Source organism: Dermacentor variabilis, chromosome 11, assembly GCF_050947875.1.
Source record: "Dermacentor variabilis isolate Ectoservices chromosome 11, ASM5094787v1, whole genome shotgun sequence".
NCBI classification, from domain to species: Eukaryota; Metazoa; Arthropoda; class Arachnida; order Ixodida; family Ixodidae; genus Dermacentor; species Dermacentor variabilis.
In genome coordinates, this window is record NC_134578.1 from 111,433,439 (window position 1) to 111,456,996 (window position 23,558).

The 23,558-nt window shown below is 47.5% G+C and overlaps 1 protein-coding gene across 1 annotated transcript in view; it reads left to right on the forward strand.

The window, feature by feature from the left end:
* The window catches only part of LOC142564043 (acetylcholinesterase-like), a 30,082-nt gene extending 8,411 nt beyond the window's left edge, over positions 1-21,671 (forward strand). Inside the window, exons 2-4 of the mRNA XM_075674860.1 lie at positions 12,267-12,548; positions 14,751-15,973; positions 21,440-21,671. Of these exons, the coding sequence (XP_075530975.1) occupies positions 12,267-12,548; positions 14,751-15,973; positions 21,440-21,581 (1,647 nt within the window). The 3' untranslated portion in view covers positions 21,582-21,671. The remainder of the gene's footprint in view (positions 1-12,266; positions 12,549-14,750; positions 15,974-21,439) is intronic.
* Positions 21,672-23,558: the final 1,887 nt, after the last annotated feature.

Sequence of the window (23,558 nt, forward strand, 5' to 3'; positions counted from 1 at the left end):
ACACCGGTAGCACTGAGATTGGCCAGTAATTCGTAATATCGTCAATTCTACCTCCTTTGTGTATTGAAATTACTTTGGCCAGTTTTAATTTATCTGGGAAGACTCCAGTAGAAAATGTGAGACTAATGAGATAGGCTAGGACAGGGCTGATAATTAATGACACTCGCTTTACAGGTTCAACTTTAATTTAATCATACCCACTTGCGACATTATTTTTTAAGCGTATTATAAGACCATTGATTTCTCTCGGTAACGGCATTCAAAACAAATGAATTCACTCGACGAGAAGGCATGTAGAGCCCACTTTGTTGAATAGACGGCTGGGGTACGGCTGCATTAATGAAATACTCGTTAATTTTATCCGCTAGCGTCTTGCCTCCTATAGAGTCATTGAATACTATTTGGTCAGCCTTAACCGGCGATGAGTTTCTGCCATTAAGGTAATTTACCTGACTCCAGATCATTGCCGAATCCGTTATTATCCTAGCAAACATTGCTTCATAATATGCAAGTTTGGATTTCTTTATATCAGCGTTTAATTGATTGCGATGTTTTTTAAATTCTTTGAACAAGTCACCGTCTTTGCATTTGATGAAGTTGTGGAACATATTATTTTTATTCTTGATGCGTTTTAGTAGGGCGATGTCAATCCAGGGCTTTTTAATTTTCCGATTGCATTTCTTATACTCTCTCAGTGGAAATGCATCATTGTAGCAACTAAGAAAGACCCGAAGAAAAATATCATACGCAGAATTTGCATCCTGCTGTAAGTACACATTTGACCAGTCAGCCCGCTCAATTAAAGAATGAAAATAGCTTAACGAAGAGTCATTCACCACCCTATGTTCTAGCCTGCTGCGTTTATAGTTCGTGGTTAGGGTGTGTTGTGTGGCAAAGAATACAGGAAGATGGTCACTGATGTCGCATGATAATGGCCCTGCTGTGAAATCTGATGCATTCAGGTTTGAAACACATATATCTATAGAAGTAGAACTTTGTGAAGTAATTCGGGTTGGCATAGAAATAGCATTTTCGCACCCATAAGAGGATAAGAGATTCATCAAGTGACGCGCAGAAGAGTCGTCGGCCAACGTGTCGATGTTTACACCTCCCAAGAGAAAGAACTGCTTATTAGTATTAATACAATAGAATATTACATTTTCTAAATGCTGTAGGAAATGCCGCTTGTATCCAGTCGGTGGTCTGTACGGATCAGCAATTAAAAACGTGCTGGTTTCCACCGTTAGGCGCTCTATATCCCTATTCATAACTGTAAACTCATCAGCAATATGATATGCATACTTTCGTTGTAGATAAATAATGAGGCTACCACGTCTACCAGTTCTGTCTAATCGTATTGGCATATAATCAGTAAAACAATGGGAAGCTCATCTTTGCTTAACTACGTTTCTGTGAACATGAATGCGTCAAAATTAACTTGCACGGACTTTACTCAAATGTCGAGCTCATCTTTTTTGTTCCTCATGCTACGGACATTTAAGTGTAATAAGGAAAAACATGGGTGTAAATATCGAAGATTTGATTTTAGTGTGGACGATTCAGTAATGAAAGAGGCTGAGTTGAGCATCATACTGATTAAATGAAAAACCCGGACTAACACAATGGTGTCTAAGATTATTTGATGCGGGCGATATCTTCTTTGTTTGCAATTCGAATGGCATCGGTCTGTTCATGTTTCCGTGCCAAAATTTTACCCGAGCTGACCCAGACGTATTTCCATCCGGCCTTTTTCTTCTCCGCAAGGGCAGCACCAAGAAGTTGCTAGTTCTGTCGTGTTCAGAGAGTTATTCGAATGCATTACTGTTATTACGGTGTTATTCAGACACGGTGATGTAAATAAAGTATCCAATTACCGGCCAATATTTGTACTACCAATGTTTCCCAAAGCATTAGAAAAAATTATTTTTACGCGCCTAAAAAATTTCTAGACAAACATGACATTATAAGAAATTCGCAATTTGGCTATAGAAAGGGAAGATCTACGGAGACAGCTCTTTTATCCTTGAAAGAAAATATTGTGTTAGTTATAGACGATGGGAATTTCGCCCTCGGGATTTTCATTGGTTTCAGCAAAGCGTTCATTGCCTCAGTCATGATATTCTTATATCTAGACTTTCTATGTATAAAGTTCGCGGCGGTCCCCTCGCCTCGATGAAGTCATACTTGAAAAATAGGAATCAATGTGTATGTATCGATAATGTCCAATCTTCTTTCTTGTCAATTAAACACGGGGTGCCACAAGGAAGTGTTTTGGGCCCACTATTATTTAATGTATACGTTAATAACTGAGTAAATATTGATGCTACAGTTGATTTCTTTATATATGGCAATGATAGCACTGTAGTCTTTACCGGAAAGGCTGCAAACGAACTAATTATTAGGTATAATGCACTGCTACGTAATCTGTCTGAGTGGTCACAGTTAAATGGAATCAGAATTAATCCTGCTGAGACGAAATCGGTTATTTTTAGAGCAAGAAATAAAATTAATGAACTGGAACATTCAATAACTTATTTAGATAACAATATTAATCTAGTTAACCAACATAAAGTACTTGGTATAACATTTTCCTGTCATCTAAATTGGGAGGCTCATTTTAATTCACTTCGCAGTAAATTTTCCGTAGTAGCCGGGGTGCTGGCTCGCTGTAGAGCTCTAGTGCCGGTAAAAACCAAGTTACAAATTTATCACGCATTGTTTTCCTCTCAATTTAATTATTATAGTTTAGTATGGGGGACCGCAACACAAACAGGCACGAATAAAATAATTACATTACAAAAGGCGCTCCTCCGGCACATTGCCAGCACCAATCCCCTATCGACGAGAAAAACTTTGTCAGAGAAATACCAAGTTGTCTGGGTAGACCGCTATTACGAATATCGCGTTTTATCGTGTTTTATTTTGCGAAAAAAAGAGTTAAGGAATTGGCTTACATTCATAGCGGCCTTGCAGCGCCATAAAATACCAGTACATCTAAGAAACCCTGATCCTTGGTACGTACCACGTCTTCGCACTGAATACAAATTACAATCTATTAAGCACAATTTACCAAAAATCCTTAATAATTACGCTGACACTGCAAATTTTTGTCGCATTGAATTGAAGATGTGTTTTCTTCACATGTAAACATATATATTTGATTGATAATGATTCTAACTATGTGGTGCCCTTTGATGATCTTTTTGTTCATCTTATCCAATATTATTGAATGTTGTTTTTTGTGTACCGCAAGACAATTATCCTGTCAATAGGTTTACACTTAAAAACGTTACAATTGTTTTTGTTCGACGTTTGATGTTATATGTTATAAAGTACTCCTTGTTATCGCCCTGCCATGTACAACAACGTCTCTCGGGTCCAGCCAAGCTGCGTATGTCAGCTTGGCTGGACGTTTCTAGTGTGTACTAGAATAATTAATAAAGTTGAAGTTGAAGTTGAGCTTGGAGGACGTTTCTAGTGTGTACTAGAATAATTAATAAAGTTGAAGTTGAAGTTGAACGTTGCCGCATGTACGGTTGTAGATGTCAACTTGATATCTACGATTTTTTTTAGTTTGTTTTTTCATAAAATGGTCGTTAGGTGAGAGTAGCGCCCCCCTATGTCTGCTTTTCGAGGCGCTTAGTTCTGAAGGGAACGTGTGAAGATTCGCGAAATCAGCCGCTTTGCGACTAATGCGGCCGCTTCCGACCATCGCTTTGCGACAAACTTCAGTGCGCGGTTTCTTCGTCTCGCTGGTGTGAATGCGATCTGAAAGAGAGTCATTCTTATCAGCAGCCAGCTTTCCTCTCGATGAATGTCAAAGTCGACGGCGGCCAGCCCGTGGTATCCCATGGGGGAGCGCGCGGTGTCTGGGCAAACTGCCATATATGCAAATGGAGCACTGAGCTCAGGCCCAGCCCATGCATTACGTAACTGAAAAAAAAAACGGAAAAAAGGAGGATAGACTACGTATTTTCCTCGTTTCCAGCTGGCTCAAGGACCCATGTTAGAACAAGCTCAGTGTCTTGCTTTTCTTTATCTTATGAAGTCGCACGCCAGTTCCCTTTCAGTTAGAGACAAACACTAAAACCTGCTTCACAGTGAGCTATAGCTAGGGAGCTTGAATCTAAACACATAGGAGCGAAGAATTCGCTTTCTTCGGCAGTTACTTCATCAGTATTGATAAGGCTTGTTGCATTTAAGGAAGTTAAAATGTAGTGACTGCTCCTAGTAGATTTTCATTTGATGCCATTCATATCTAAAAAAAAAAACTAATGAGAATTGCACAATTTAAAAAAATGTAAGCAGTGTCCAACTATAGTTTACATGTGAGTAATTTAAATAAATGGCGGGATTTTACGTGCCAAAACCACGATACGATTATTAGACACGCCGCATTGGGCGACTCCGCAAATTTGGACCGCCTGGGCTTCTTTAACGTGCACCTAAATCCCAGTACACGGTTGTCTTCGTATTTAGCCATCTAAGTAACGCGAAGCATTAGGCAGGTGTCATTCCCTAGGCGTTGTTTTTTGTTGTTGTGACTGTTTTGATACTCAGGGAACCAAGTTGGCATCCAGCGTGTTTATCGAAGAGCGGCACATACCCACCTTGGTGTCAAAGGCTTTCTTTAAAGAGCTTCATATATGCAGTGGTCTTACTGGCAAATCCCCAGTGACATATAGCCAGCGATAGTGGCGCATGTGCAGTGGTACACACCCACGAAATCATCAACCTTTCGAAATTAATTCCTCTGAGAAGAGGTTTATTGGCGGCTCCTAAGGCAAAAGCGCGGCGACCGGGAACGGCGAGACAGCCCGAAGCACTGTCCAAAAAAGGCGACAGTAATCAACAGCGCGAGCGGGGCCGAGCCGCGCGTTGGCGATGTGTCTGTGCCGCGAGGCGCGTCTTCTTCTTCACAATCTCCCCCCGGACAAAAAGAGCCATCCTGGCGCCTTAAGAATCAGGAGGCAGAGGGTCGTGGTAGGGCTTGAGACGCGAGACGTGGACAATGTCACGTCCACGCCGGCGCAAGTCTTCAGGTGGTGACAGTGGCTCGATTAGAAAATTCACCGGAGATGTTTGCTCCAAGACTCGGTAAGGCCCTTCGAATTTTGGGACGAGTTTCGAGGAAAGCCCCGGAGTCTGGAAAGGCACAGACAACCACACAAGAACGCCTGGAGCGTAGGTGGTGTTCGGAAGCGTGTCGGTGCGGTTTTCTTTCTGGCGCTGCTGTTGCTCGGCCGTAAAGGAGCGCGCTAGCTGGCGGCATTCTTCGGCCTGTCGGGCGACGTCGGACACAGGTAGACACTCGGAGGCGTCAGAACGGTATGGAAGGAGCGTGTCGATGGTATGCGTAGGCTGGCGGCCATACAGGAGGAAGAAAGGTGAAAATCCCGTAGTGGCCTGGATCGCGGTGTTGTACGCGAACGTGATGAATGGAAGGATGCGGTCCCAGTTACCATGATCAGATGCCACGTACATCGACAGCATGTCACCAAGTGTGCGGTTAAATCGCTCTGTGAGTCCGTTAGTCTGGGGATGGTATGCCGTGCTTGTCTGATGAATAATACGGCATTCCGAGAGCAAACTTTTGACGACTTCGGAGAGGAAGGCGCGACCTCGATCGCTGAGGAGTTCTCGAGGTGCGCCGTGGCGAAGCACGAAGCGATGTAGAACGAAAAAGGCTACATCCCGGGCCGTAGCACTTGGTAAAGCAGCAGTTTCGGCGTAGCGTGTCAAGTGGTCAACAGCAACTACGATCCACCGATTGCCGTCTGGAGTCATAGGAAGCGGGCCGTATAGATCGATGCCGACGCGATCGAAGGGTGTGGTAGGGCACGGGAGCGGCTGCAAGGCACCAGACGGGCGTAAAGGCGGCGATTTGCGGCGTTGACAGGCAAGACAGCACCGAACAAACTTTTGTACAAAATTGTACATGCCGCGCCAGTAGTAGCGGTGGCGAATTCGTTCGTACGTCTTGAAGACTCCGGCGTGGCCACACTGTGGATCGTTGTGGAAAGCGGCACATATTTGTGACCTTAAGCTGCGGGGAATCACCAGAAGCCACCGACGGCCTTCAGGAGAGTAATTGCGTCGGTGGAGCAGCTGGTCACGAATGGCAAAATGAACTGCTTGGCGTCGGAGGGTTCGGGATACAGGGATAGTCGAAGATCCAGAAAGATAGTCGAAAAGAGAAGCGATCCACGGGTCACGACGTTGTGCGGTGGCAAAGGAGTCCATGTCGAGAGATGAGATGGAGTGTGCGGAAGTTGATCCGCAGGCCGAGTCTGGAGGTAAAGGTGAACGAGACAGGGCGTCGGCGTCGGAGTGTGTTCGCCCACTGCGGTATACGACGCGAATATCGTACTCCTGGATGCGTAATGCCCAACGGGCTAGGCGGCCAGTGGGATCTTTCAAGTTGGCAAGCCAACAAAGCGCGTGGTGATCTGTGACCAAGTCGAATGGGCGCCCGTACAGGTATGCTCGGAACTTGCCAAGTGCCCATACTAAGGCCAAGCACTCTTTTTCGGTCACGCTGTAATTGGCCTCAGGCTTCGTCAGCGTGCGACTCGCATAGGCGACTACGTATTCGGGGTAGCCTGGCTTTCGTTGGGTGAGGACGGCGCCGAGACCGACCCCGCTGGCATCTGTGTGTACCTCAGTTGCAGCCGACGGGTCGAAATGGCGAAGAATAGGTGGGGAGGTGAGAAGACGACGCAGCGTAGCGAAGGCGGAGTCACATGCAGGGGACCAGGAGGAGAGGGTGGTGTCACCGCGCAGAAGCTGAGTCAATGGCGCCATGATCGAAGCGAAATTCCGAACAAAGCGCCGGAAATATGAGCATAGGCCCACAAAGCTCCGAAGTTCTTTGATGGTCTGAGGCTTCGGAAACTCAGCGACAGCTCGAAGTTTTGCAGGATCGGGTAGAACGCCGTGCTTGGACAGAACGTGGCCTAAAATGGTGAGCTCTCGCGCGGCGAAGCGGCACTTCTTGAGGTTGAGTTGGAGGCCAGCGTTCGTTAGACAGGTCAAAACAATTCTGAGGCGGAGCAGGTGAGTCGGAAAATCAGGCGAGAAAACCACGACATCGTCGAGGTAACACAGACATATGGACCACTTGAGGCCACGCAGCGTGTTGTCCATGAGTCGTTGAAAGGTGGCAGGGGCGTTACAAAGCCCGAACGGCATTACGTTAAATTCATATAAGCCGTCAGGCGTAATGAATGCGGTTTTCTGGCGATCGGCTGCAGCCATCGGTACCTGCCAGTACCCCGAACGCAAGTCAAGGGACGAGAAGAATTCTGCTCCCTGAAGACTGTCGAGGGCGTCGTCGATGCGCGGCAAAGGATAGACGTCTTTGCGCGTTACCTTATTTAGCCGACGGTAGTCGACGCAAAAGCGAATAGACCCGTCCTTCTTGCGAACTAGAACGACAGGCGATGCCCAGGGACTGTGCGAAGGTTGAATAACGTCACGGCGCAGCATATCTTCGACGTGGGTGGTAATGACACGACGCTCTTCGGCCGAGACGCGGTAGGGTCGTTGACGTAACGGCTGATGTGAACCGGTGTCAATGTAGTGCTGCACTTCCGACGTGCGGCCCAAGTGAGGTTGTGAAACGTCGAATGAACTTCTAAAGTGGCGCAGGAGATCAAGAAGGTCGGCGCGTTCGGCAGGTGTGAGGGTATCGGCGATGGCACTCGAGAAAGCATCCTTGGACGTCTCTTCAAGCGCGGAAATCGAAGACGACTGGCCGGAGTCGACATCAAAAGAGTCTCCGGGGACGTCAACCAAAGACGAAGAGTCGAGGAGTTCCACGATGCCAAGGCATTCACCAACGAGCAATGTAATAGGCGCACAGAGGGGATTGCAAAAGTATATATTGCTACAGCCGCCAGCCATGTCAAGTGTTGCGAAGGGTAGTCGGAGAGATTTACGGCTCATGAAGACGTCGGAAGGTGTGAAGAGCACCGTTGCATCAGTGATGGCATCGCAAGAGACGGGTACGAGAGCGAAGGAGCCAGGTGGAATATCTGTGTCCTCGCGCACGGTAAGTTTAGAAGGGCGGTCACAATCTTCGTGCAAGGGTGCGTCACAAGGGGAAAATTCAACTTCGGCGCGTGCGCAGTCGATCACGGCTTTATGACGGGATAAGAAGTCCCATCCGAGGATGACGTCATGCGAGCAGGTGGGAAGAACAATGCACTCGACTATGTAAACAATGCCGTGAATAAGCACACGTACAGTACAGGCGGCGTGCGGAGTGACGTGCTGCGCGCTTGCCGTACGAAGCGACAGTCCAGAAAGCGGCGTGGTCACCTTGCGCAGCGAACGGCACAGTTTGGCGGCTATCACAGAAACGGCTGCGCCGGTATCCACAAGAGCGAATGCAGGAACACCTTCTACACTAATTTCGACCACGTTAGCAGGACAGGCACGAGGACTTAGACAGTTCGAATGGGGCGCAGTTCTTGCCTCGTGAACTGCGACGTTCAGTTTTCCTGATCAGGTGGTGCGGGTCGCCGACGCATTGGGGAGAGCGAGCGTCGGCGAGGGGATGGCGAGCGACGCGAAGGAAATTCTGGAAGGTCAGCACGAGCATACGGTTGGTGGGAAGGAGTGGCGTATTGGCGAAAGGGCTGGCCGCCGTACTGGAAGGGCCGAGAGGCGTCGCCGAACGCTTGAGGCCGACGTCGGCAATATCGGGCGACGTGTCCAGGAGTGCAGCAAGAATAGCAGATGGGACGATTATCAGGCGTCCTCCAAGGATTAGCTCTCGGTGCGGTCCAAGATGCAGCATGGGCTTCCGGTGGCACCGGTTGGGAATGGGTCGCGAAAGACGCAGGCGGAGGCCTGCGTACTACCTGCGCGTACGTAAGAGGCGCAGCCACAGGCAGGACTGGCTGCGCATAGGTGGGAGGAGTCGCGACAGGCTGCACTGCCAGAGCAGAGTTGAGATTCGTGGCTGCAGGCGGCTGATGATGTGCGGAAGGGACAACTTGAGCGACCTCTTCGGAGATGAGAGTGCGGAGCGTGTTTGGAAGACGGGAGGTGGGCTCCTGAGTGAAGGGGACTAAAGAAAGTTGGCGGGCAACTTCCTCACGCACGAAGTCCTTGACCCGTTGAAGTAATGACCATGGGTCGTACATGCTGTCAATGCTTGCCACCAAGTCGTCGCTGCCCAGAGCACGCCGAGTCGAAGCGCGTTGCTTCCGTAACTCATCATAACTTTGGCATAGGCTGACGACTTCGGACACAGTGCGCGGATTCCTGGCGAGAAGCATCTGGAAAGCGCCGTCATCGATGCCCTTCAGGATATGGTGAATTCGCTCAGCTTCGGGCATTGCCGCGTTGACTCGTTTACACAGGTCCACGACGTCTTCAATGTAGCTCGTGAATGTTTCTGCCGACTGCTGTGCTCGGGCGCGCAAGCGTTGTTCAGCGCGCAGTTTGCGAACAGCGGGTCGGCCGAACACTTCTGTAAAGGTTGTCTTGAAGATTGACCATGTGGGTAAGTCACTTTCGTGGTTGTGAAACCAGAGTTGGGCAACACCAGCCAGATAAAAGATGACGTGGGTTAACTTCGCTGGATCATCCCACTTGTTGTGCGCGCTCACCCGTTCATATGACGCCAACCAGTCTTCTACGTCGTCGTCGTCTGCACCGCTGAAGATCTTGGGGTCGCGTTGTCGTGCAACGCCGGTGCAAGTGACGGACTGTGGCGTCGGCGCCGTTTGGGATGAGCTGTCGGTCATGGCGGGCGATAGCGTTCTTGATCGCAGCTCCAGGGTTACAAGCGACGGGGTTTGAGTCCCAGCACCTCCACCAATTGAGAAGAGGTTTATTGGCGGCTCCTAAGGCAAAAGCGCGGCGACCGGGAACGGCGAGACAGCCCGAAGCACTGTCCAAAAAAGGCGACAGTAATCAACAGCGCGAGCGGGGCCGAGCCGCGCGTTGGCGATGTGTCTGTGCCGCGAGGCGCGTCTTCTTCTTCACACCTCCATGAAAACTCATGATTAGGTGCTTGGGCGTTTTTTACCATAACTGGCCCTTGCACCATTAAATACCACGCATCATCATGTGATACAGAGTTACACATACGAAGTGGACCCAGTGGCATTCACTCAAGTTGGCGACAGAGACATTTGTTGAAGAGTGACATACAGCCAGTGGTGGCACGTACAAACGAGAGCAGCAAATATGTTTTGACTGCACGACCTTCCGGTTTGGCCCACGAAAACGACTTAACAGAGAGTCGTTAGAGAAAAGTGGGTGGGACTGTTCAAGAGTGCTGCTAATTTAAACCTGAAGTATTAATCTTACGATTGTGAAATTCAGCACAAGGAAGCATGCCAGAATTTAGTGAACTCCACCTAACAATACATCTCAAATGGGCAAGATTAATGTATTATATAACGTTCTGAAATATGCCGCTAATTGGGGAGTAGCTTTCCAAAGCTTGGTAAAGACTTTAATAAAAATTCTTAGACACTGTGGTTGTAGGGCGCCAAAATGACACGCAAGGGAGAAACACCAGCCCTCTGTATGTCTGTCTGTTTCTCTTGCGTGTGCCTCTTTAGTGCCCTAAAATCGTGTGCTGATAAGCGTTGCAACAATTTTACGTAAGCTGTACATTTATGCATAACCTTTCTCCACTTGAGATGCTCTAACAGATGCAGATTACAAAACTGGGACACGCTTTTGGCGCAGAGTTACGGAATTGTAGATTTCGGGCTTCTAATTCTTGAAGCCTACACTTTTGCACTATTTTCGTAAAACACTGGATATCGGAAATTAAAATTCTCTTTTCGTTTCGTGAATATGAGTCACCATCAGTCGATCATTCAGTGTCTTACAGAAATGCTATTTTAATGCGTGGCATCTCCGAGCGAACTGTAAGCAGTTCATTCCGAGAAAATAATACTGCTCTATCTTCTCATAAGGAAACTTTCTTCTTTTGATGCTGTCAGAGCGCTATTCTTTTCACAACAGATGCACTTGCAAAAGAATACGCAGTTCTCTAAATGAGGCTCTTCGCTGATACGCCGCACGAACGACCTTAAATGCCCATACAGGAGTCCAGGCCAATCCCGTTTTTACTCTCTCTATTAGGGTTACTTCCTTGTGGGGAAGTGTCTTTACAGCGCAGGTCTCATGCAGCACTACCCAACGTGAGCAAAAGAGGTGACTAAATGCTTCGTTAGGGAGAGCTTTAACTGATGTATACCTTTATAGTGCTTTATTAACAACAGCATAAGCTCCTTCATTAGCAGTAACACCCACGTGTGAAGATATCCGCACAGACGTCACTTTATTTCTCGTTTTATTTTCGACTTCTTTATCTAAGGCTAGCGGCGTACAGCAGAATTAGTGTGCGAATAGGCCACGATATAGTTGCTGAATTGCCCATTTCAAATCAGGGAATATGATTCCACTCTGCGTGGTTACACTCTTCAGTTCGTGAAGGGTGCCAGAAATAGCGGCACTCTCTGCAATAGTCGAAGAGGCCGAACAGTCCAAATGGCCAGACCATGCAGCGCCGAGGGATGGTATCGAATATGCAGCCGCACAGCTATGACTATTCGTGGAGACCGATCTCGGTTTCGTTCAACAAGGTTGTTCAAGTAGGTAAAAAACGCCCTAGAAGCGGGAAAAGCTTATTCCAACTATGTCTTTGCCCTTAGTCGCCCTAGCTTATGGCTAGTTTCATAACTAATCGCTTATGAATGCCGTTTTCTAGAATATATATATATATATTAAAAAGGCTATGAGAGGCACACAACACGACGGAAGTGATTAGTCCTGGCCGCATTTACACGTGTGCACGGTGCGCTTGTAGTCATGCAAGATAGTTATACGCCTCAATATAACTACACGACGTGATTAAGAAAGCAATGAGAGTGGTATTCGTTTGTTTCTTCAATATTGGTATTTATCATCACATGTTATTTATCATCTGACCATTCGAGTGTGTGACGCCGCATGTACCCTGACTACCCCAAAAGAAGTATAGGTACTGCCGGTGCTGATCTATGTATATATATATATATATATAATTGTGTTCTTCGGAATAGGCGTGAATTGACTAGCTTGTAGTCAAGAGGAGCGAATTAGGTGATCGTGTTAGGTTTTGTTGCCATATAGGAGAACGTATTATGCTTATGCCTTTCAGATCGATTGATTTGGCGAATTACAGAGTGCTTTCGTTGATTCTCGAGTGACCGTGTGATTTTATTCTTACCGCTGCCGTCAAACTCACGCAGATGGAGCTACCAGGAGGCATGGCGGCGAGAGCAGCGCTCGGCCTGCTTGTCGTAGTCGCGCTGGCCGCTGCGGCTGACGACATGCACGTGGAAAGGGTGACCACCGAGGGACGTGTCCGTGGGAAGGTGGTGCACGTCCTGGACAATAAGGTCGTCGAAGAGTACCGCGGCATTCCGTTTGCCGAGCCGCCCGTGGGAAAGCTTCGATTCAAGCCTCCTCAGCCAAAGACGCCTTGGCGGGACATCCTCGACGCGACCGCGGGATCCACGGCTTGCCCACAGGTGAGGAACATGCGGTGGGCGCCTGACGACGTGAGAAATGCGGGCGCGCCAGTGCCACTTTGGTAATCAGCAAAAATTAACTTCATTTACATTAAATTTTAACATACTGCAGTCCTAAGCGGGCTGTGGCACTAGCGGTAATCGTGGAAGATGCAGAAAGCAACAAAATAGGCACAGCTGCGAATATATAGTTGCCATTGTCAGAGGGAAACATGGCTTTTATCAATTAACGTCACCAAAAAGACGTGGTTGCTCGTCCTAGTTTGCAATAAACGCCTAGGTAGCACGTGAAAAATGGAAGGATGATCCACAGGCTACAAAGAACGATGTTCAGTGCCCCTTTCTTGGATACCTTAAAGCAATAACTTTAGGTTGGACTAGCACCCCTGCATGTAGCTAAATTCATCGATCAGGAATGCAGTAGTTCTGTCATTACCCTAGAATTTGGCTTGCTTGAGCTATCTTACGAGGTAAGTCAATGTAGATGGCAGAGATAGCATCCCTCAGCAGCAAATACAAGGGGTGTTGATTCGCCCCCAGGAAGCACAACGCTTAAAAGGGGAGTAGGCTCTGGTTTTGATATGGGTTTGATTGTGAAGACGGGCATGCATAGTGATGTCAGTGCCATAATATATCTCTAGAATGACGTCTAAGGAACCCCTAGTTTGCCAGTACATAATATTTAAAAAGCTAGCTTACTAAATTTATGATCGGGTTCACGCAATAACGTCTGTTATGACATGTCACGCAGTAGCATCCGAACTGCAGCGCGAGAAACGAGGACAAAAGCTCTATATCAAGACTTGCGAAATGATTTCTACTCAAGGTTCTGCCCCAGGCTTGTAATGCTGGAATCGGCATTAGAAATACGCTACAGCATGTCCCACCTTGCATTTACGTTTCACATGCTTCAAACATTTACATTGTCGCCCGTGCCATTGTCCATTACATTGTCCCCCCTTCTCCCCAGGCCACTGGGATAACATCGGGAGGCGCTTGCTCGCGCCAGCTGCAAAATTCAAGATGGCTGCTCGAGGCTCTTTTTTTTCAAAAAAATAACGAAGAAAAGAAAGGGTGATCATTGACTGCTCACAGAGTTATCAGAAACATTGCTGAGTCCATGCCTTAATCGTTCTGAAATTTAAATGGGGTGTAGTGGGCCCACGGCAGAGCAGAAGGCACACGCTCCGTACGCGTTGTATTCAGGCGTCTTTTGGCTATTGTTGGTAGCCTGGTGCTTAGAGACGCCAAAACGCTCCTTCCTCCTTTCAGTGTAGTGCCTGAAGGTGCCTGAGTTCCCTAGCTGGAGGCTTCTGTCTATGCACCCAGCGTCTTAGAGATCAGCCTGTTAATAACAGCGCGCACTGCTCTACACTCTTGCTCAAAAAAGTCAAACAGGACGACGTCCACTTCACCGAAAAGTGGAGCGCCATTGCTGAACTTGCATTTGAACATTGTACGGGAAGAAGTTTTGTTGAACAAAGTATTAGAGGGTGTTGTCCCATTGATAATGCTAGAACATGTATTTTGCTGTTCAGAACTATATGCGGAACGTGTAAGAAACCTTCGGCAAGGAATTCGCATGTGAATAAAATTAACTTCTGAACGTCTTAATATAATAATTGTACCGCTAGTGTGAAATCCTTCGTAAATTTGTATCTAGTTATCTACATACGGAGGAGTTCTTATACTTTGCAAACTACAGCGCAGAAGTCTTGCGGAAGAAGGCCACCAAGGCAGGAATGACGCTCGTTTGCAGAAAGAGGATACGAAGAGAGGAAAGACCTTCTTGTTTGTGACGACATTCGCGTTACATTGTATAGGTTTCACATGAAACCTAGTACGTGTTGCAACTGATCTGCAAGGACATTGGCAAAGAAAAGAAGGAGCAGCGAAACATAGTTGTCGTAAACGATGCATCTCAGCAAGCTAGGTACTTATATTTATCCAGGATTAATTGTGCTAGTTGGAGTACTTGAGTGAAAGTAAGTGTAAGTATATAACTCGTTAGGAAAGAAGCATTTTCATTCTGAGGTTTAGTGTATATTCAACTCGATTTTTTATCTTATTGACTTGTCTTTAATGTGCGATTACAAAAGTCCCTAACTTCATTGGTTTCTTGATCCAGAGAATCTTCATGGACTTGTCTCACGGAAGCTTTCTTTTCCTATTTGCCCAACGATTTTAATAATTCTCTTCCAGGTGGAGTTGCCGATGCACCCGATGGGCAACGTAACGTTCACAGAAGACTGCCTCTACCTCAACGTTTGGGTTCCTGAGAAAGCCATGAACTCGGGCTCGCACCAACCCGTGTTGGTATGGTTCCATGGAGGCGGCTTCACTTTTGGCAGTGCCAGTGAGTGGGGGTATAACGGCGCAGTGCTCGCCGCGACTACGGGCGTCCTCGTCGTATCCGGGAACTACCGTCTCAACATTCTGGGCTTTCTGAGCGCCAACTCACCCGAGGCACCGGGCAACGCTGGTCTCCTTGACCAAGTCGCGGTCCTGAAGTGGGTGCAGCGGAACATCAACTCCTTCGGAGGCGACCCGGATCGCGTGACTCTGTTCGGAGAAAGCGCGGGTGGAACTAGCGCGCACGCGCACGTCATGTCTCCGATGAGCGAGGGCCTCTTCAAGAGAGCCGTTTTGATGAGCGGCACCATGTACAACATCGACTTGTGGGACATGGTCCACGAGAGCATGGTCAAGGGCAACAAGGTGGCCAACATTGTGGGCTGCTCCAAGGGCGGCAACATTGACCTCTCGTCCAACGCGGAGGACATCATTGACTGCTTCCGGAAGAAGTCGGCCGACGAGCTCGTCAAGGCTGCCGTAGAGAGCATCGCCCCCAAAATGCTTCCTTTCCTCCCGACCTACCACGACGCCTTCCTGCCAAGGATGCCGCTGGTGGCCATGAACCGCGGTTTCTTTGCGCCGGTCGACATCCTGGCTGGCGTCACTTCGGACGAGGGGGCAATGATGCTTCTGTTCCCGCCACTACCAGATCTCCTGCCCGAAGACCTCGACGCGAATGGACCCGATAACCTCGACCAGTCGCTTCGCACTGTTGTGTCCAAGTGGGTGAAGGAGAGCATACCGGACATCGAGGACAAGTACACCAACGATGCGCCCGAAGGCGATAAGAGCGCGCTCAGGCGCCAGCACCTGGACTACGCGTCCGACCGGATGTTCAACTGTCCGCTGCGGTTCACTGCGGAGAAGCACAGTGAGAGGGGCAACAGGGTGTTCGTCTACGTCTTCGGGCACAAGTACGACGCCTTCAACTTGCCGGCCTGGATGGGAGCGCCTCACTCCACTGAGCTGCAGTTCGTGTTCGGCGTACCCTACGCTGTGCAGCCAGACTCTCCGGATGGGCGCATGAGTGAGGCCTTCATGCGGATGCTGGCAAGCTTCAGTGAAAGCGGGTTCGTACCTTCCTTTGTCTTCTTTTTAATTGCGTATCAGTCAATACTTCTGCAATGGTTAAGATAAACACAGTGTAGAGCTCAGCCAGTCGCTATGTGCCTAATTAAAAAAAAACACAGTGGTGAACATGGTGCACAAAGGTATCCATAAGATAAACAAAAGCTCCTAAACATAAAGGTATTCAAAACAATTTATATGTCCTCTATAGGCTTCTGCTAGCGATTTCCTGTCACCTCTGTCTTGCGCAGGCCAGCCGTATTTCATGCCTGCAAATTTCCTAATTTATTCCCACCATCTAGTCATTCGCCACACTCGAATGTAGTTTCCTCCTTAAGGTGTCTGCTCTATAACTGCAGATAAACCACTGGTTATCTTCAGCACGCAATAGATGCCACGGTCAATTGCATTTCCTTCTGTTAATATCGTATACAGTACCGGATACCTCCGTTGACTCTATTCCACACCGTTGTCTTCCTCTCTCTTAAAGTTAATCCTAACGTTTCTTGTTCCATCGCTCATTGCGCAGTGCTTAGCTTCTTTGTTAATCTCCAAGGTTGTGCCCAATTGTTACTACAGATAGGATGCAATTTTTTTCAAGATGGTGGTAACATAGCGGTAAGCTGTCGGTCACGACTTTATTGCCTACCGTGTGTACTTCAAGCCATTTTCGTCCCTCTATGATTTTCTTCACATTATGAGGGTCCCCTGTGAGTAGGTGGCCTTGATGAACGTGCTCTTGCACAAATTCTAGGGGCCTGTCTGCCAGACAGGAATTCTCGTTAGTTGCTAGGCCAATAAACGCTAACTTTGCGTTCTATACGTTATACGTCGAACCATACTTTTACACATTGTCACTAGCACCAGCAATAAAGATTTTTTATCAGCTATTTTGCTCGCTGCAAACATGTTTGCGCTGTGCCCAGCAGTTTCTTGCCTGAAGTGCCGCCCCGTGGCCTCCGCATCGGTTCTCCGGTATTTCATCATATATTGAGTAAGGATCATTTAATTATATGTGGCGTGGGTTACACAGGACCTTTTATTCTTTTATCATTCTTAGGGCCCTTCACCCATGTTTTTTTAGGTCTAACTACGTACGTATGTCTGTAACCGTTTTCCTGCTTAACTGAATCACTGGGTAGTCGGTGGTGGAATAGGTAGCGCATCGGGGCGCTGCGTTAGGAGAACGGGGTTCAACATCAACCGTTGGACCAACTTAGGTCAGTGTGTATGTGCCAATGTGTACATATGTGTCGTTCTTCAAAGAACTTCTTTCACGCCGAGATGGGGCACTGTAGATGTGGGACTACGTAGGTACAGCTGTTCGAAGAAACACTTTGGAGCGGACTTAGAAAAATTGGTACGTGCTGCTCGGTCTGAGCTGATCTTTAATGAACCCCTTTGAGGCCAACTTAGGCGATTGGGTATGTGCGAGTAGCAGGTGCCACTATTTAATAAACGTATTTGACCTGAACTTCGCTAACAGTAACTAGGTATGTCCCGCTGAGAAGGTGCCGCTCTACAATGACGAAAAGGATCTTTTGAATTTATCCAACGCTGAGCACAATTTAACCCATTTCACAAGCGTTCCTGAAGGACGGCAACCCGACGCTTTCGCAGGCTGCGCCACAGAGGCACTGACCCGCCGTGGTGGCTTAGCGGCTATGGTGTGGCGCTGCTAAGTATGAAGTCGCGGAATCAAATCCTGGCCGCGGCGGCCGCATTTCGATGGGGCCGAAGTTAAAAACGCCTGTATTCCGTGCATCGGGGGCATTTTAAACATCCCATAGGGTGAAAATTTATACGGAGTCCGCCAATATGGCGTGCCTCATATTAAAATCGCGTTTTTGACACCTAAAGCGCCAAAACTCAGTTCACAAATGCACTGGGTTATGTGCCAATTTTCAAGGAGCATCCTTCGTGCCAGAACTTCATCGAGCTGCTACATGAATTTAATGATGTGTGCTGCCTTTTCATGACCCTCTCCCCAACTTGGGTCACTGGATATGTGACACTTGCTTTGCGGCAAGCGAGAGATCAGTTGTCAGCGTTCGCAGGCATTGGCGCGCCACGCTTCTAGTCTCGGAGGCCACGCGCAAACATCTCGGCAGCCTCACTTCATGGCGCAGAGTGTCCACAAGGAGGCGCGAGAGCAGCTCACTTGCGGCGGGCCGCGTTTCTCAGCGTTCGTGCGCATCGGTGCGCCATGCATTTCTGAGGCCACATGCAGGCTTCGCAGTGGTGCCGCCAGATGGCGCCCAATGCTCCTAGGGAAGTAATATCTGTTGCCGCAGGAATAAGTAGCCATAAAATGGGATAGATACCGGGAGAAAGAATCAATGGTTCAAATACTGGTTCAAGCAAAGATAAATGGTGAAAGTGAACGTTGGTTGCTAGAAATACGCGAGAAAAAGAAGGCCACAGCTGGAATATTTTGGAATCACATAAACTTACCAAGGCAGGAAGTCTGGAACACTACAACAACCAAACCTAGACAAAGATGGAAACAAACTGAAAGGAGACGTGGCGTTAATTAAGATCCGAAACATAACAGCCGAATCTTTCCAAGGCAATGACGAGGTTGTATTTGAAGAAAAAAAGAGCATGAAAGAGAACCAGATTGAAAGGGAGCTGGTGCTGAGAAATTTCAACTCGAAGAAAGCCGAAGACAAAATTCCGAAGCGAACAGCCTTAGAGCTAGACGAGGCTCCCGTTAGGCTGATTAATGAAATAGGTCGAAAAAGTTGAAAGCAGTAGAAAAATGCTTAAAAGATAAATCAATACCAGACAGTTGGCGACAAGAATGAATATAATTTATAAAGGTAAGGGGGAGAAAGATAGAATTCACTCATATAGATCGTTGACCACTACATCGGTAATATGCAGGTTAGCAATGCAAGATGTGACATTAAATTTGCGAGCATGGGCAGATAATAATAGCATTTTGGGAGAACTTCACGATGGCTTCAGAATTGGTAGGCGGTTGGATGATAACTTATTTGTTCTTACTCAGTCTATTAAAATATCAAGAGTAGAAAACATCGTTATATGAGGCCGTTTTAAACATTACTGGAGCGTATGGCAAAGGAGACCGCAACATTTGTGGGATATTCCGGAAGAAAATTCTTAGGCGACGAGTGTCTACTGCTTTTGAGAGAAATCTGCCTAGAAAATACCGTGTGCGTTTAATGGGAAGGAATGAGGAGAGAGGAGAAAGTTGATAGCAACAAAAACCTGAGGCAGGGGTGCCCTTTATTCCCACCCCTGTTTATGATGTACATGGCGAGGATGCAGAGAGCGCTAGAAGAAAGTAATATCAGGTTTAATATCTCATATAAACAGGCGGGTACAGAAGTAGAAGAGCAGTTTCCAGGTTTGCCTTGTGCGGGCGACATTGGGTTGCTAGCTAACAAGCAAAGTGATATGCAACGTCTGGTTAATATCTGTGGACAGGAAGGCGAGAATTTAGCTATGAAATTTAGCGTTAAAAAGGCAGGCGCTATGGTATTCAATGAAAACAATGAACACACAGTGTCAATTCAGGGCCAGGAAATACCTCGCGTAAAAGAATATAAATACCTTGTTATATGGATAAACGGAGGCAACAGATACATGGAAATAGCAAAAACTATTACAGCAAAGCGGAATAGAAATGCGCCTATAATGAAACACATAGCGCTATGGGGATACAATATTTACGAGGTGATCTGAGGTATGTGGAATGATGTAATGGTTCCAGGAATAGCATTTTGAAATGCGGTTGTTTGCTTGAAATGAATGGTACAATCAGGATTTGATGGCAACTAAAGGTCAGTCAGTGGGCACTTCGCATTTGGCGCTCGCGGGAAGACCACAAATGAAGCTGTGCAGGGTGATATGGGCTGGACAAGTTTTGAATTGAGGGCAGCTCATAGTAAAATGGATTATGAAGAACGACTGAGGACTATGGAAGGAAGTAAATGGGCTCGGAGAGTGCTGAAGTATTTGTACAGGAAAACACTGATACATAGTGGAGGAAAAGAACTAGGAAGCTTACCAGCAACTATGCGGCCTGTAGGGTGAGCAACACACCAACAGAGAAGGTCAAGCGGGAAATCAGAGAGGCTGAAATAATCTCATGGTTGGCGACGATGGAATAGAAAGCTGCCATGAGTAACTACTCAAGAGGAAGAAAATGAAATCAGGAAAGAAACAATTTATGATAACTCAAAGGGACGCTCATTACTTTTCAAAGGGAGATCAGGATTCCTTACAAAACGCGCCTATAAAGCCAGACATAAGAAGGAAGAAAGAATAAGCATGTGCTTGCTGCGGTAAAGGTAGGGAAGCTACGGAGCATGTTTGATTCGAATGTGTAGATATCTGCCCAGTGGTCGATTTAGGCACCTATGGGCTACTTGAAGCTCTTGGGTTGAGCGAGAGCAGTGGGAAAGTAAACGTGCCCGCAGTAGAGATTAGTAAGCGGCGATTGTTAGTTAGGTGGAAGAAAAGTATGGAAACGAAAAACAACGGACGCGAGCAAAACGAAGTTCACAATAGGGGGTCAAAAAATTTGGTTATGGGAATGCATGGTTGGTTTTTTTTTTCATTTTTTTTCTTTTATATTTAGCATAGGTTGGATATTGGGCCATATAATGACAAGAGGTTGGTGGGGCAAGCCACTGCCCTGTTCTAAAGACGACGCTCATAGCATCCATCCGTCCATCTATCGAAGGGAGAAAAAGGAGTCCTGCTGCATTACACGCCCCATATATAACTCGTGTCGCCAGCGGCAATAGTTTGTGTCGCTATATCGATTCAATGCTAAAGGCCTTGCCATCGGCAGTCATCGTGAGATGGGTTCTGCGATTCTTTTTTTCTCATTCAATTGCGGCACATACTCTGTGGCTCAAACCGAAGAGCCCAAGTTGGCGTCAAATAGTTTCGTTTAGGAGCGGCACATAATCAATAGCACATACCTAGTGACTTAAGTTGGGGTCATGTAGGTTCATTTGAAACCAACATGTGATCAGTGATCCAAGTTATTCCGTAAGTTCGTTTTGAACCCGCTTACCTCCGCGCAGCCGCCCGATGTGCCATCCATAGACAGCGTGACCTAACTGGCAGGAAAGCAGTTACATTGGAATGCATTATGTAACCGCGCAAACAACAACGGTCGAAGAAGGAAACACACAGGGCTTCTTCTTCCGTTGCTGTTTGCGCGGTTACATGATGCATTCCAATATCAACCGCCTCTCCCTGTTAAGTAAGTAGTTGCAGACAGGTAGACAGATAGCTCGCAAAAATTCTGTGAAGTATCCTAAAATGCTAATTGCATTGAAATAGTGGACGAGGCACGATCTATGCTAGATTGCAGTTCACTCTGTTTTGTAAGGGCGTGATGCTGCTTGCGTTTGTTCGTGTAAATACCTTGTATGTCGGATTGCTGGTTCTTCCAGTGTAACGTGAGACCCATTCTCTTCCAATAGGGTTCCCGAGCTGCCGAACAAGCAGAAGTGGCCGAAGTACACGAAGCGCTCACCCACTATGGTTCTCATGGATAACAACCACTTCAATGAGACAAAGGGATTCCGTGCGAAGGAGTGCGAGCGCTGGAGGTCACTATTTTAGGACGATGAAATTATTGTTATCTGTCTGCTGTTATATATTGCTTATGAAGCTGTACAATGTTGCAGAATAAATGATTTTGTACGTATATAATATTTTTTTCCTAAATTTACTACAGCGCGTGACCCTCTATACTCAAACCATTACGACTTCATGTGTATCAGGCAGCTGGGAGAACTCAAAATTTATACGAATTCGTAAAGAAAGAAGACGTTGAATAATTGAAGAATTATAGACACATTATTTTGCTTTTAATTGCTACATTATGGTGAGCGCATTTATAGGTGAGACCCCTTCTCAGCGTAACTGATCGCTGGCGCCACCTCGGGCGCCTTCTTTACGCCTTCGCGACACCAGGCCCTAGCGAGGCCCAGGCTCGTATGCTCGCTCTTTTTTTCTCCCCCTCTCTTTCCCCCCGCCGGCGCGGACGGACGAGTTTCGGTTGAGCACTGTGACAAACTTGTTCGGTTCAAGAGCTTATGTGGCCTCGACTTGTCCCGCTAATGATCTAGCCTTCAGATCCGGCCATCACATCTGGCGCAGTCGACGCCCGAGCCACTGCCCAGCCATTCAGCTACACCAGTGCACCAAAGACCCGGCAACCAAGCCCGCCTTCGCTAGTCTGTCTGTCATTACACAGTTTTAGTATAGCGTAAGTGGCACCACGCCACACACTAAAATATAGCGGGGCCCCATGGCGCACGCTCAGAACAATACAGTGGCTTTGCGCATAGCGTGCCTCCGCTATTTTCGGAATTTAGCTGGAGATGCTAACGCTCGCAAAGCACGGACGCTAAGAAATAGCGTCGTCAAACCTAGCGGCACCCATGGCTCCCACTTCACCGTGAAAGATCGTGATGGTTACGCACTCACCCTGGTTGATCGCCAATAACTATTGAAATGAGCTTTCATTTCCTCTAAACTCACCTGAAACGCCTGTTATGAGCGCCTAGCGCATCGAATTTCTCAGATCATTCGGCGATTCTGGCGTCCGTAGGCCTGACGAGACGCATCCGCATGGCAACGAAAGGATGGTTGCTAATGGATTATCTTGGCTTGGACACGTTTGTCACAAGGCAGCAGAAAGCGCCCTGTATTTTAACGTAACGTCCTGCAAAGGTGCTTGCGGTTAACGTACGTAAGGCGACAAGCGCTATTCTAAAACGGTCGACTAACAAAAACTGCTCTTTTGTCTGCTAATAATTAGATGGTGAGCCGATCGTCTGAAGAGCTTTGACTACTCGCACGTAGATGGCGAGGTGAAGTTCTGCACTTTGCCGCGCGTCGTTATTAGACGCTGTACTAAAGCTCTATCGAACAGGGTCCCGCAAAGGGTTAGCGTGCGGAACACGCTAACGCTAACGCAAGCATTTTACGGTTTCATAAAACTCTCTAATTCCTGGCCAAAGCGGTTCCCACTGTTCGCTCGGCTCTTAGTGCGCGTCTGCGTGCGCTTCCCTGTGGAAGCGCGTATATCTAAGCCAAGACCAGCATTTCGCGGTTTAATCCTTCGAGCGGTGGTGAATTTTCTAAAGCGCGAAGAAAGCCCACGGTGTTTTGTTAGTGAGCGCCTGCCTACAGCCGGCTGCGCGAAATAAGGTGCCGGCAATTGTCTGGAAGCATATCGACCCACTGACAATGTCGCTCCGCGGCATCGACCTCGCACGGAAAGAATTGACACGTCGTCAGGTGGATGCCACCGGTTCGAAAGCAGACCTAATTCAGCGATTGGAAGCTGACATTCGGCAGCACCGTGAACTGACGCTACCAGCGGAAACCAACGTGTCCATCACAACCGGTGCACGAGCGTTGGCCTTCGACCCAGCTTTGGTACAGAGTCTTGCCTGGATTTTTCAACAGCTATAGTTGCTGCAGTATAGTTTGAACAGCAACGGTGACTACTACACTGCCGGATTTGTCATCTTCCATCCCGCACTTTGACGGCTCGTACAACCACATCATTATTATAAGGCTTGATGA